The sequence below is a fragment of the Crinia signifera genome, chromosome 8, assembly GCF_055691185.1.
Source record: "Crinia signifera chromosome 8, ASM5569118v1, whole genome shotgun sequence".
In the NCBI taxonomy this organism is placed as follows: Eukaryota; Metazoa; Chordata; class Amphibia; order Anura; family Myobatrachidae; genus Crinia; species Crinia signifera.
In genome coordinates, this window is record NC_139224.1 from 5,407,939 (window position 1) to 5,422,298 (window position 14,360).

A 14,360-nucleotide genomic window follows, 5' to 3' on the forward strand; every position below is an offset into this window, starting at 1 on the left:
GCGCTAGCAAGGGCGCCGCAGCTTCCCCCCAAGCGCTAGCAAGGGCGCCGCAGCTTCCCCCCAAGCGCTAGCAAGGGCGCCGCAGCTTCCCCCCAAGCGCTAGCAAGGGCGCCGCAGCGTCCCCCCAATCGCTAGCAAGGGCGCCGCAGCTTCCCCCCAAGCGCTAGCAAGGGCGCCGCAGCTTCCCCCCAAGCGCTAGCAAGGGCGCCGCAGCTTCCCCCCAAGCGCTAGCAAGGGCGCCGCAGCTTCCCCCCAAGCGCTAGCAAGGGCGCCGCAGCTTCCCCCCAAGCGCTAGCAAGGGCGCCGCAGCTTCCCCCCAAGCGCTAGCAAGGGCGCCGCAGCACCCCCCCCCCCCCCCACAGCGCTAGCAAGGGCACCGCAGCACCACCACCACCCCCCCACAGCGCTAGCATGGGCACCGCAGCACCACCCCCAAGCACTACCAAGGGCACCGCAGCGTCCCCCCAATCACAGCATCCCCCCCAAGCGCTAGCAAGGGTGTCACAACTGCTGGTTGCAAGCGGAGATGCAACCCATGACCCAAGCATGACAGGAACTTCCTAATTATAGTAGGATGATCATGATGAATATAGAACGGAGGGGACTGGGGCTCTTGCATTGGAGCAGGGGCACACTCACCTCCTATGATAGTCCTGATAAGGGAGGCATGACCCGGGCAGTCCACCAGAGTAAACTGGAGGCTCCGGTAGCCGGTGCCGTTCAGGTGCTCCGGTAGCGGAACGGTGAAGGAGGAGAAGCCGAGGTCCAGCGTAATCCCCCGCTCCCGGCTCTGGGGGTTCTTGTCAAAGGCCGCGGTGGAAGCCGTGGTGCTGAGCGCCCTGGCCAGGGAGGTCTTCCCGCTGTCTATGTGTCCCAGGACCCCCACATTGAAGTTCAACGTCTCCCCCTCAGCCGCCATGCGTTCCAAGGTGGTCACTTCCGCGTTGTGTCACACTTTGCACTGTACCGGGCACAAACATTGCTCCAGTACATCAGTTCCGCCCCACCAGTGCAACATGATAGGCCAATCTTTCTCTGACCACCACTGCTTGTAGCATTCCCATATGCAGCTGCATATGAGCCTACTATAGCCTAGTATTGGCAGGAAAAGAACTATTCGGCTGCCTTTGTATTTGACTAAACTACCTAAATCCCAAGTTAACGTTTATCTATCAATACCTTTACTGCACACAGATATGTATAATTACTATATTATATTTCAATTCAGGTATTCCATGAAATGTTCTAAAATGTGCCAGGCAACTCAGATATCTGGCCTATGTTACAGTAGTAGTAGTAGTAGTAGTAGTAGTACGTTTATTTATAAGGCGCCGCAAAGTGTCCGCAGCGCCGTACATAGCAAACAAAAAAAACAAATTACAAGGTAACGTACAGGGTGTGTAGAAAGATACAGTATAAATAGGGGTATAGCTGGTAGAACTAAAATCAGCATCAGTTCAGAAGTAGGTGTCAAAATAGTCAAGGAGACCGAAGATGAAGTAGAGGAAGGGAAGAACAGGACAGGAGCACAGGTGAGGTAATGAGGTAGGGTGAGTACGTGAGGAAGGAGGGCCCTGCTCATAAGAGTTAACATACTAAAAATAGGTGGGTGGACGAACGAAATACAATAGGATAAGTAGGAACGGAGGGGAGTGGAGGCAGGATAGGAGGATCAAAAGAGGTTAGGAGGAGGGATAGGCTAGTCGAAAAAAGTGGGTTTTGAGGGAGCGCTTGAAGGAGGTAAGGGAATCAGAAAGCCTGATGGGTGGCGGGAGGTTGTTCCAGTGCAGGGGGGCAGCGCGAGAGAAGTCTTGGACACGGGAGTGGGAGGAGGTGATTAGGTGAGAGGTCAGTCGGCGGTCAGCGATGGAGCGAAGAGGACGGGAGGGAGTGTGGATAGAGATCAGTGAAGAGAGGTAAGGAGCGGTGGAGGAGGAGAGAGCCTTGTAGGTGGTGGTGAGGAGTTTAAAGAGAACTCGGAAAGGAATGGGGAGCCAGTGAAGAGATAGACAGAGGGGGGAGGCGGAGGTAGAGCGGCGGGAGAGGAAGATGAGCCTAGCAGCGGCGTTAAGAATGGATTGGAGAGGTGCGAGGCGGGTGAGAGGTAGCCCAGAGAGAAGGATGTTGCAGTAGTCAAGGCGGGAGATGACAAGAGAGTGAATGAGAATTTTGGTCGCGTCAGTGGAGAGGAATGGTCTGATGCGTGAGATGTTGCGTAGGTGAAAGCGGCAAGACTGTGAGAGAGCACGAATGTGGGGGGTGAAAGAGAAGGAGGAGTCAATGATGACACCGAGGCAGCGCGTTTGGTCGGTGGACGTGATCTCGGTTTCACCAATACTGATGGAGATAGTGGGAGAAGAGGGGATGTTCGGGGGATGGAAGATTAGAAGTTCTGTTTTAGCCATGTTTAGTTTCAGGAAGCGTTGGGTCATCCAGGCTGAGATGGCCGTGAGGCATTCGGAGACCTTGGACAGGAGTGTTACAGGGAATAATGAGGTCTGATGTAGTATTATTCCTCTCCGCAGACCCCTCTAATGCAGTAATAGTCAATTATGTAGCGGCCATTAATGTGGCATATAGCATTTGCGTCTGAGGTCAGATCAAAGCCGACCCTGACGTCACAGACAATGTCTTAACCCCTTCATGACAGAGCCAGTTTGTGCCTTCATGACAGAGCCCTTTTTTTCAAATCTGACATGTCTCACTTAAGTGGGGATAACTTTTTTTTGCTTTTACTTATCCCAGTGATTTTGAGATTGTTTTCTCGTGACACATTGTACTTCAAGTTAGTGGTAAATTTGGGTCGATACAGTCTGTGTTTTTTTGTGAAAAATACCAAAATATCGTGAAAAACTGGAAAATTTAGCAATATGCAAAATGTCACATTTTCTGCTTGTGAGACAAATAATCATACCACTCAAAATAGTTAATAACTAACAAAGACCATATGTCTACTTTATGTTGCAATCATTATTTCAACCTCCTTTTCATTTTTTTGGACACTAGGAGGCTTCAAATATGACTAGCAAATTTTGGAAGTTTGTTAACCCTTTAGGTGTTTCACAGGAATTAAAACAAAGTGTAGGTGAAATTTCAAAATTTCTTTTTTTTTTGCAGAGTTTCAATTTTAATACATTTTTCTAACGAATACAGTAGATTTTACTAGAGAAATGTGACTAAAAATTGATTCCCCCAATTCTTTTGTTTTCAAAAATATCCTATATGTGGCCCTAGTGTGCACGTTGACCAAACCACAGGCTTCATAATAGAAGGAGCACCTACTTGATTTTGGAGCCTCCTTTTTATGAGATTTTTTTTTAGGCACCATGTAGGTTTCTAGGCACCATAAGTGCTAAAAGTTAGGAACCTCCCCCACAAGTTACCCCATTTTTCAATCTACACCCCTCAGGGAATTCATCTAGGGGTATAGTGTACATTTCAAACCCCCAGAGGTTTCACCAATTTTGGTACAACTGGGATGTGAAAATGGAAAATTACATTTTTTTACACAAACATGCAGTTCTGGCTCAAAATTTTTCATTTTCACAAGGAATGAAGGAGACAAAGCACCCCAAAATCTGTGCCCCAATTTCTCCCGAGTACGGCAATGCCTCACATGTGACCAAAAAATACCAGTTGGGTGCATGGCAGGACTCAGAAGGGAAGGAGTGATTTTTGGATTTTGCAGCACAGATTTTGGTGGAATGAATGGTGGGTGCTATGTTGCACCAATACAGTGGAACCCCCCCACAAGTCACCCCATTTTGCAAAGTACACCCCTCAGGGAATTCATCTAGGGGTATAGTGTACATTTCAAACCCCCAGGGGTTTCACCAATTTTGATACAACTGGGCAGTGAAAATGAAAAATTACATTTTTTTACACAAAAATGCAGTTCTGGCTCAAAATTTTTCATTTTCACAAGGAATGAAGGAGACAACGCACCCCAAAATCTGTGCCCCAATTTCTCCCGAGTACGGCAATGCCTCACATGTGACCAAAAAATACCAGTTGGGTGCATGGCAGGACTCAGAAGGGAAGGAGTGATTTTTGGATTTTGCAGCTCAGATTCTGGTGGAATGAATGGTGGGTGCTATGTTGCATTAGCAAGACTCCCAAAGCACCAATACAGTGGAACCCCCCCACAAGTCACCCCATTTTGCAAAGTACACCCCTCAGGGAATTCATCTAGGGGTATAGTGTACATTTCAAACCCCCAGGGGTTTCACCAATTTTGGTACAACTGGGCTGTGAAAATGAAAAATTACATTTTTTTACACAAACATGCACTTCTGGCTCAAGATTTTTCATTTTCACAAGGAATGAAGGAGACAAAGCACCCCAAAGTCTGTGCCCCAATTTCTCCCGAGTACGGCAATGCCTCACATGTGACCAAAAAATACCAGTTGGGCGCATGGCAGGACTCAGAAGGGAAGGAGTGATTTTTGGATTTTGCAGCACAGATTTTGGTGGAATGAATGGTGGGTGCTATGTTGCATTAGCAAGACTCCCAAAGCACCAATACAGTGGAACCCCCCCACAAGTCACCCCATTTTGCAAAGTACACCCCTCAGGGAATTCATCTAGGGGTATAGTGTACATTTCAAACCCCCAGGGGTTTCACCAATTTTGGTACAACTGGGCTGTGAAAATGAAAAATTACATTTTTTTACACAAACATGCACTTCTGGCTCAAGATTTTTCATTTTCACAAGGAATGAAGGAGACAAAGCACCCCAAAGTCTGTGCCCCAATTTCTCCCGAGTACGGCAATGCCTCACATGTGACCAAAAAATACCAGTTGGGCGCATGGCAGGACTCAGAAGGGAAGGAGTGATTTTTGGATTTTGCAGCACAGATTTTGGTGGAATGAATGGTGGGTGCTATGTTGCACCAATACAGTGGAACCCCCCCACAAGTCACCCCATTTTGCAAAGTACACCCCTCAGGGAATTCATCTTGGGGTATAGTGTACATTTCAAACCCCCAGGGGTTTCACCAATTTTGATACAACTGGGCAGTGAAAATGAAAAATTACATTTTTTTACACAAAAATGCAGTTCTGGCTCAAAATTTTTCATTTTCACAAGGAATGAAGGAGACAAAGCACCCCAAAATCTGTGCCCCAATTTCTCCCGAGTACGGCAATGCCTCACATGTGACCAAAAAATACCAGTTGGGTGCATGGCAGGACTCAGAAGGGAAGGAGTGATTTTTGGATTTTGCAGCACAGATTTTGGTGGAATGAATGGTGGGTGCTATGTTGCATTAGCAAGACTCCCAAAGCACCAATACAGTGGAACCCCCCCACAAGTCACCCCATTTTGCAAAGTACACCCCTCAGGGAATTCATCTAGGGGTATAGTGTACATTTCAAACCCCCAGGGGTTTCACCAATTTTGGTACAACTGGGCTGTGAAAATGAAAAATTAAATTTTTTTACACAAACATGCACTTCTGGCTCAAGATTTTTCATTTTCACAAGGAATGAAGGAGACAAAGCACCCCAAAGTCTGTGCCCCAATTTCTCCCGAGTACGGCAATGCCTCACATGTGACCAAAAAATACCAGTTGGGCGCATGGCAGGACTCAGAAGGGAAGGAGTGATTTTTGGATTTTGCAGCACAGATTTTGGTGGAATGAATGGTGGGTGCTATGTTGCATTAGCAAGACTCCCAAAGCACCAATACAGTGGAACCCCCCCACAAGTCACCCCATTTTGCAAAGTACACCCCTCAGGGAATTCATCTAGGGGTATAGTGTACATTTCAAACCCCCAGGGGTTTCACCAATTTTGGTACAACTGGGCTGTGAAAACGAAAAATTACATTTTTTTACACAAACATGCACTTCTGGCTCAAGATTTTTCATTTTCACAAGGAATGAAGGAGACAAAGCACCCCAAAGTCTGTGCCCCAATTTCTCCCGAGTACGGCAATGCCTCACATGTGACCAAAAATACCAGTTGGGCGCATGGCAGGACTCAGAAGGGAAGGAGTGATTTTTGGATTTTGCAGCACAGATTTTGGTGGAATGAATGGTGGGTGCTATGTTGCATTAGCAAGACTCCCAAAGCACCAATACAGTGGAACCCCCCCACAAGTCACCCCATTTTGCAAAGTACACCCCTCAGGGAATTCATCTAGGGGTATAGTGTACATTTCAAACCCCCAGGGGTTTCACCAATTTTGGTACAACTGGGCTGTGAAAATGAAAAATTACATTTTTTTACACAAACATGCACTTCTGGCTCAAGATTTTTCATTTTCACAAGGAATGAAGGAGACAAAGCACCCCAAAGTCTGTGCCCCAATTTCTCCCGAGTACGGCAATGCCTCACATGTGACCAAAAAATACCAGTTGGGCGCATGGCAGGACTCAGAAGGGAAGGAGTGATTTTTGGATTTTGCAGCACAGATTTTGGTGGAATGAATGGTGGGTGCTATGTTGCATTAGCAAGACTCCCAAAGCACCAATACAGTGGACCCCCCCCCACAAGTCACCCCATTTTGCAAAGAAAACCCTTAAGGGAATTCATCTAGGGATATAGTGTACATTTCAAACCCCCAGGGGTTTCACCAATTTTGGTACAACTGGGCTGTGAAAATGAAAAATTACATTTTTTTACACAAAAATGTACTTCTGGCTCAAAATTTTTCATTTTCACAAGGAATGAAGGAGACAAAGCACCCCAAAATCTGTGCCCCCATTTCTCTAGAGTACGGCAATGCCTCACATGTGACCAAAAAATACCAGTTGGGTGCATAGCAGGACTTAGAAGGGAAGGAGTGATTTTTGGATTTTGGAGCACAGATTTTGGTGGAATGAATGGTGGGTGCTATGTTGCATTACCAATACAGTGGAACCCCCCCACAAGTGACCCCATTTTGCAAACTACACCCCTCAGGGAATTCATCTAGGGGTATAGTGTATATTTTAAAACCCCCAGGGGTTTCACCAATTTTGGTACAACTGGGCTGTGAAAATGAAAAATTACATTTTTTTACACAAAAATGTACTTCTGGCTCAAAATTTTTCATTTTCACAAGGAATGAAGGAGACAAAGCACCCCAAAATCTGTGCCCCCATTTCTCCAGAGTACGGCAATGCCTCACATGTGACCAAAAAATACCAGTTGGGTGCATGGCAGGACTCAGAAGGGAAGGAGTGATTTTTGGATTTTGCAGCTCAGATTCTGGTGGAATGAATGGTGGGTGCTATGTGGCATTAGCAAGACCCCCGAAGCACGGTGAAATGATGAACCTAATAATCCATAGATGTGTGGTATATTTTGAAACACTCCTTTATACATAGGCCGGGTTTGTCGGGGCAAGTTTCACAGTGGAAAATAGTTTCCTTTCTTATTCCCTTTTTATAGCAAACTTTGCACCTTTTTTGTGTCCTGCCCTTTCTTGCAGTGGAGGGCATTTCGTTGGGAAAATGCTGCCCTGGTACAATACGGGGGCCAGTACTAGAAGTACTGGGGCCCTCTGCCTGCTGGTTCCCAAATATTAGGCCCTTTATGACTTCCTCTTGAAAGTGCATAAATGTCCCCCTCTGGCCGGTAGAACGGAATAGCGCGTAAGCGTTATACAGTGCCATCTGGATGATATACACGGCCAGCTTCTTGTACCAGATATTTGTTTTCCGCAGGGCACTGTACGGCTTCAGTACCTGATCTGAAAGATTCACTCCGCCCATGTACTTATTGTAATCTAGGATACAATTTGGTTTTGAGGTGTGGGTACTGGTACCTCGTACAGGGATGGAGGTGGTACTGTCTCCATGAATTGTTGTCAGTATAAGGACATCCCTCTTGTCCTTATATTTGACCAACAACATATTTTCGGTGCATATTCCCCTGCTTTCACCCCTTCTTAGTACTTGGGCAATGTGCGTTTTGGGGAGGCCTCTTTGGTTCTTGCGCACAGTACCGCAAGCTGCTGTACCTCTTGAACCAAGGGCCTTAAACAGGGGGATGCTGGTGTAAAAGTTATCCACATAGAGGTGATAACCCTTATCCAGGAAGGGGTGCATTAAATCCCAGACAATTTTTCCACTAACACCTACGAGGGAGGGGGGGCATTCTGGCGGTTCAATTCTTGAATCCTTCCCTTCATATACCCTAAACTTGTGGGTGTACCCTGTGGTGCTTTCACACAGCTTATACATTTTTATGCCATACCTTGCCCTCTTACTGGGAAGGTACTGGCGGAATTTAACCCTTCCTTTAAAATGTATAAGGGACTCGTCGATACTAATACATTTATCAGGGATGTATAGCTCTGCAAATTGGGCACTGAAATGATCAATGACCGGCCTGACTTTGAATAGCCTGTCAAAGGTGGGATCATCTCTGGGTGGGCACTGTGCATTATCGGTGTAATGTATAAATTTATGGATTGCCTCAAAACGAGCCCGAGTCATGGCCATACGGTAAAATGGGGTGCTGTACAGAACATCTGTACTCCAATATTGCCTAATTTGTGGCTTTTTTACTATGCCCATATGAAACACCAGACCCCAAAACGTCATCATCTCTACTGCATCTACAGGGGTCCACCTAGCAAATGATGACGTGGGGTTTTGAGCAATAAACTGCTGGGCAGATAAATTAGTTTGGTCCACCATTAAATTTATAAAATCATCAGAGAAAAATAATTTGAAAAAGTCAATTTCTCTGAGACCTGTGGAATCAAATTGGATTCCTGGCATGGCCAAAAACTCAGGAACCTGGGGCTCAAAATTGTCTGGTGGTGGGGTCCATACGAGATCAATTATTGGGGGGGGGGGGTCTCAGCTGCTCTACGGGGGCGTCTTTGAGGGGGTCCCTCATCACCAGAGGAGGAAGAGGAGCTTAAGACGAATCCTTCAAATTCCCCGCTTGCCTCACTGGCTGTGTCAGAGTCAGAGGCAAGCATGGCATATGCCTCCTCCACTGAATACATTCTTCTGGATGACTGGGATGACATTTGGGATGACATTTGGGATGCCATTTTTATTTTTGTGTTACTGGTAGTGAAATGTTTCAACACGTGTATAGTGTAGGGGGGGGGGTACAAACTTTATTTCAACCCGGGGGGTATGTAGTGTGTAGTGTGTATGTAGTGCAGAAAAAAAAAATACAAAAAAAAAATAAAAAAAAAATTGAAGGGTAAAAAAAAAAAATTGAAGGGGTTAAAAAAAAAAAAAATTGAAGGGGTTAAAAAAAAAAAAATTGAGCACAGATGTTGGTCAGTAACGTCCGTCACTGAACAGCGCTCAAAGGCAACAGGAATTTGATCAAAAAAAAAAAAAATAGATCAACCCTGTGCCGAAAAAGCTGATCAGTGATGTACGTCACTGATCAGCGCACAATGGCCACAGGACACCCACAAAATCACAGTGTGTGTAAAAAAAAAATTAAAAAAAGACCCCACAGCACCCACAAAAAAAAAAAAGGTAATCAGTGATGCGACACTGATTACCAGTGAGGGGCAGCAGGTGCACAACCTTTGGTGCAACTGACAGTGCAACTGGCAGCAACTGACAGGTATATATAAAAAAAAAAACCTCTGCACCCCCAAAAAGTTGCTGATCACCTCAGATATAGTGATCAGCACAAAAGGCGGGGGCAGCAGACACAAAATTTAGCACTCTCTATCACTCTCTGTCACTATCTCTCTCTATCTCTCTATCTCTCACTATCTATCACTCTATGACACTGCAGCAGCAGCACTGACAGTTATATATATGAAAAATAACCCCTGCACCCCCAAAAAGTTGCTGGGGGTGCACAAAAGGGGGGCAGCAGACACAAAATATAGCAGTCTCTATCACTCTCTGTCACTATCTCTCTCTATCTCTCTATCTCTCTATCTCTCACTATCTATCACTCTATGACACTGCAGCAGCAGCACTGACAGGTATATATATATATAAAAAAAAACCTGCGCCCCCAAAAAGTTGCTGATCAGTTAATTTATACTGATCAGCACAAAAGGGGGGGCAGCAGTCAGTTATATAAAAAATATATAGCACAATCTGTCACTATCTCTCTATCTCTCTCTCTCTATCTCTCTCTATCTCTCTATCTATAACTCTATTACACTGCAGCAGCACAAAATATAGCACTCTCTGTCACTAGGCCTCTCTATCTCTCTCTCTCTATCTCTCTCTCTCTAACTCGATGACACTGCAGCAGCACAACACAGCACAACACAGCACAGGATGTCACAAGATGAAGCAAGATCCCAAGCAGTGATCAGGTAAGTATTGAGCAAGGTTCTGGTCAGTATATGGCGGCAGCTGGGCACGGTGACCGCACTGCACGCTATTCCAGACCGGAATGGCGTTTGCAGTGCAGTCACCGTTAGTTTAAACCCCCCTCCATGGCTGTGATTGGTCCGTCGGTCCGACGAACCAATCACGGCCTTTTGGGGCGGGCGGGGTGAGGTGGGGTGACACCAGTGTCACCCTTACACCCCGCGGTGATTGGTGCTGTACTTTACAGCACCAATCACCTCCGATCCCGTGTCACCGGCGAACGTTATTCGCCGGTGACACAGAAAACGCTGTGAATGGCTGTTCACACTGAACAGCCAATCACAGCGATCGCCGACGGGGGGGGCGGCATCGCAGCCCCCCCTGGGCATGCAGGGACATGTCTGCTGTCAGGGACAGCAGACATCGTCCCTCTGTCACTGCGTCTCTAGACGCAGTGACAGTTTGAAGTCATGACGTATATATACGTCATGTGTCGGGAAGTACTTCCCGGCCATGACGTATATATACGTCAAATGTCGTGAAGGGGTTAAAACCAGCGTTAATTTCATCGACAACAATTAAGACAAACTATTAGTTGACGAAAATAGTATTCGTCCATGTTGGCATGACTACAATTTACTAGACTAAAATGCTGTATAATTTTCGTCAGGACAACATATTTTTTGAGCGATTAATTTTTGGGATTCTTTAATTCACAGGTTCTTAACCTTAGTCCCCAGGACCCCACACAGTGCACATTTTCCAGGTCTCCTCACAGAATCACAAGTGGAATAATTAGCTCCACCTGTGGATCTTTTAAAATGTGTCAGCGAATAATGAGTGCACCTGTGCACCTGCCGGGTGACCTGGAAAACGTGAACTGTGTGGGTCCTGAGGACTGATTTTGAGAACCCCTGCTTTAATTCCTAATAATGTATTTTATACAGTTTTATTCATTTTCTATGGCCCTAGATTTACTTGTTTGTGCTACGGTTGCGCAACAACTCTTTGGGGTGTATTCAATGACTTATGAGAGCTGTGACAGCTCGCACCGTCAGTATTCCACTGACCCCCTGCACACGCCGTTTCCCCCTTGCTAGGTTTTTGTAGAGAGGGGGAAATGGCGTGTGCGGCAGCTAAAACAGCAAGGCGCGCAGCTAAATGCAGCAGTCTCCCTGCATTAGCCGCAAGCCTCGCTGTTTGGGGGAATCCTCGCCATCCCCTGGAGGCGAGGATTCGCTCAGAACGTCAAATACGGTGAGCAGCCGGCTCGGGGGTTAAACAGCGAGGGTCGCTTGTTTTCGGCAATCCCCACCATTTAACCCCCTTGCCTTCTGCATTGAATATGGGCTATTGTCATGTGAATCACTCCGTCAGTTTATGTAGCTAGTAGCTAACTTTAGCTAAATAGCTATATATTATAATATGCATCCTTACAGCTTCATTTTATGTTGCAATAGACTAGTGCTGTGCTACTGTACTTACTTGTATCAGGCAGCTTGTATTTTTCTTTAATTATTTAAATAAAAAATTTAACATAAATTTAAAATTTTAAAATAAATGAAAAAAATAAAAATTATTAGCAAAGATTTGCATTCTTGAATTGGTACTGTATTTGCAGAAAATAAATGACCTGTTGTGAAGAAACTAACATTTGTGTTGCACTTATTTCATACCTAGATTACTAAACACATAGTGAAAGGTATACACAGTATCCAAGGTCCAGCAAAATCCATGACAGTATAAATAAACTGCAATCTAGATCCAATGCCGACCAATTGGATGTATGATGGATTGTGTGGTGATTGGGCCCTTTTCTGTCCTGGTGTGGACCGATACCGATCGGATGCACGGTCCCACGAGTCGGTCGGTCGTTCTTCAGATCCTACCTGCTGCAGGTAGGATCTGGAAAAGACCATACCCCGGGTGCAAGTCGCCATCGGATCGGACCCGCTCACGGTGCACATCGTGAGCGGGTCGTGCCCCCACGTCATCGTGAGCGGGACGTCCTGGTGTGTACCCCGCATAATACCTCTTTTCCATCTGCAAGCCGGGTCTCACCCGGGAATTTTGTACCCGGCTACAATCTGGGTGCGACCCGGCTTACAAACCTGTTCACACTAGAGTCCCCACCCGGCATAATGCGGGTGGGTGACGTCACTGGAAGGTGGGGTAGGGGAGGTGCTGGGACATGAGAGCATCTTCCAGTGTCGGCTTTTGCACTGTAGTGAACAGGACCCGGGTTGCATCGACCCAGGTTACCCGTTTACACTACACAGTGACCCAGGTTGAACCTGTGTTCAACCCTGGTCGCTACCTGGGTAGAAATGCCGGGTCTCACGACCTGGGTTATTTCTACAGAAGGCATTTCCACCTGCCTAAAATCCTGGGTTTTGCGCACTTCCGTGTATTAATCAATAACTAAAATTAGATGAAAATGTTCATCAAGATCCATTAATACCCTGTTCTCACTGCAAGGAAAATTCCCGGGTGTAGTCTGTCGACACGGTAATTTGCCTTTTAACAGTTTTTTTTTTTTCAGTGTGAACGGGTCAACCCGTGTCAAAATTCCCAGGTCTCCAACACTGCTTTTTACCCGTGTTTGAGATCCTAGTATGCAGACACGGGTTGACCTGCTCACACTGCAAAAAAACCTGTGTTAAAAGACAAATTACCGGGTAGAACTGCTTCACTCGGGAATTTGCCTTAGCAGTGAGAATGGGGGTCCGTCGTTGCAGTCCCCTGCATTAAAATGCAAGGTATTTAACACGGGCAGTGTGAACACGACATAAGAAGAAATAAAAAATTTGACTAAAATGTGACATTTCATTTTGTCAAATTTAAGGAAAGTGACATAAGACTCAAAGTAAACTGAAGATCCCCATCAAAATGAACACTGCTTAAAACACATGGGCTTGCCTGCATTTTTACTAGAAAACAGCAGATTACCACCACAAACCCCCCCCCCCCCAAACACCAGCTGTTAATCAAAATCCGGAATCAGTGCGTTTACAATCCGTACGATTTGCTATTTACCCTTGTGTATGAGCGATACTTATGGTACGCACACGCAGTCATTCGATAATCTCTTGAAACGGGATTTCACTTATCAGTGATCACCTCTGAATAAGGCCCCAATTGCGGGAGAGAAGGTCAAGGGAAATAGCTACCCCCAAATGAATAAGATATTCATTATTTAGGAGAAGCATGCAAGACCTTGGTTCTTGTCCGTACATTGTACCTATTCCTTTGTCGAAATGCGCCCCGCGAGTGCGAGTATGTTGTAAATTCTCAGCGCAGGAAACACTTACTAAAGAGAGACATAAACTGACCTGTGTAATAGGTTTCCCCTTATCATAAATACTTTGTTTTCATTCCTGTAGCAATCACAGAATAAGCACATGCGGAGAGCGGGGAAGGGACACTGCCAAAACAGTTGGGGTGAAATGTTCAGGTCCCGCGCATACACTTTTTCATATTTATATTCGCAAAGTCGTGCTCCAAAAATAACAGCGTTCTTGACAGTTTAAATCCATCATGCTTCAATGATTTTGAAATTGTTGAGTGGAATTTGAGTACGTTTGTGCAATTTTGGCTGTTTCAACTCTGCAACGAGTAGGCTCCTAATCCCTCTTTGGGTATCACATGACGGGGAAACAACAGTATTTACTTTGTAAGGACATGATAAAGCTTAAGTAAATATCCTAAAATGTTTGTCCGATTCGCCCTATGTGAGAATTCACTTATATGACGTCGCCTATTTTGGTATTTTTAGGCTAGTGCACACCTACCATACTTTGAGGGGGGTCCTTTTGAGGACCCAATGTACAGTTTTAAATAAATGATATTTGCTGTACTCTGCTGTTTTTCTGAGTTATACAGGGAAATTTAATAGGATGAGAGAATCAGAAAGTGAGAGATTTGGTAAGAAATCTCCATGTTTTTTTTGTTTGTTAAAAGCGGCAATCATTTACAATGGAAAACCAGTTTCATTTTGCAGTGTAAATGATTGCCGCTTTAAAAAAAAAAAAAAATTAATGGAGATTTCTTACCAAATCTCTCACTTTCTGAATCTCTCATCCTATTACATTTCCCCCATAAGGCGTATTTCGGAT

At 45.5% G+C, this 14,360-nt stretch overlaps 1 protein-coding gene across 2 annotated transcripts in view; it reads right to left on the reverse strand.

The window, feature by feature from the left end:
• EEFSEC (eukaryotic elongation factor, selenocysteine-tRNA specific) overlaps window positions 1-13,818 on the reverse strand; it is a 170,158-nt gene extending 156,340 nt beyond the window's left edge. Inside the window, exon 1 of one of the 2 annotated variants that reach the window (XM_083155634.1) lies at window positions 13,578-13,818. Coding sequence is in view for 1 of the 2 variants with exons in the window: in XM_083155633.1 (XP_083011759.1) it covers window positions 640-919 (280 nt within the window). In the remaining variant the exon portion in view is untranslated. Of the gene's footprint in view, window positions 1-639; window positions 1,022-13,577 lie in introns of those variants that run through there. The other variant, XM_083155633.1, reaches the window with a different exon arrangement.
• Between the last annotated feature and the right edge of the window lie 542 nt (window positions 13,819-14,360).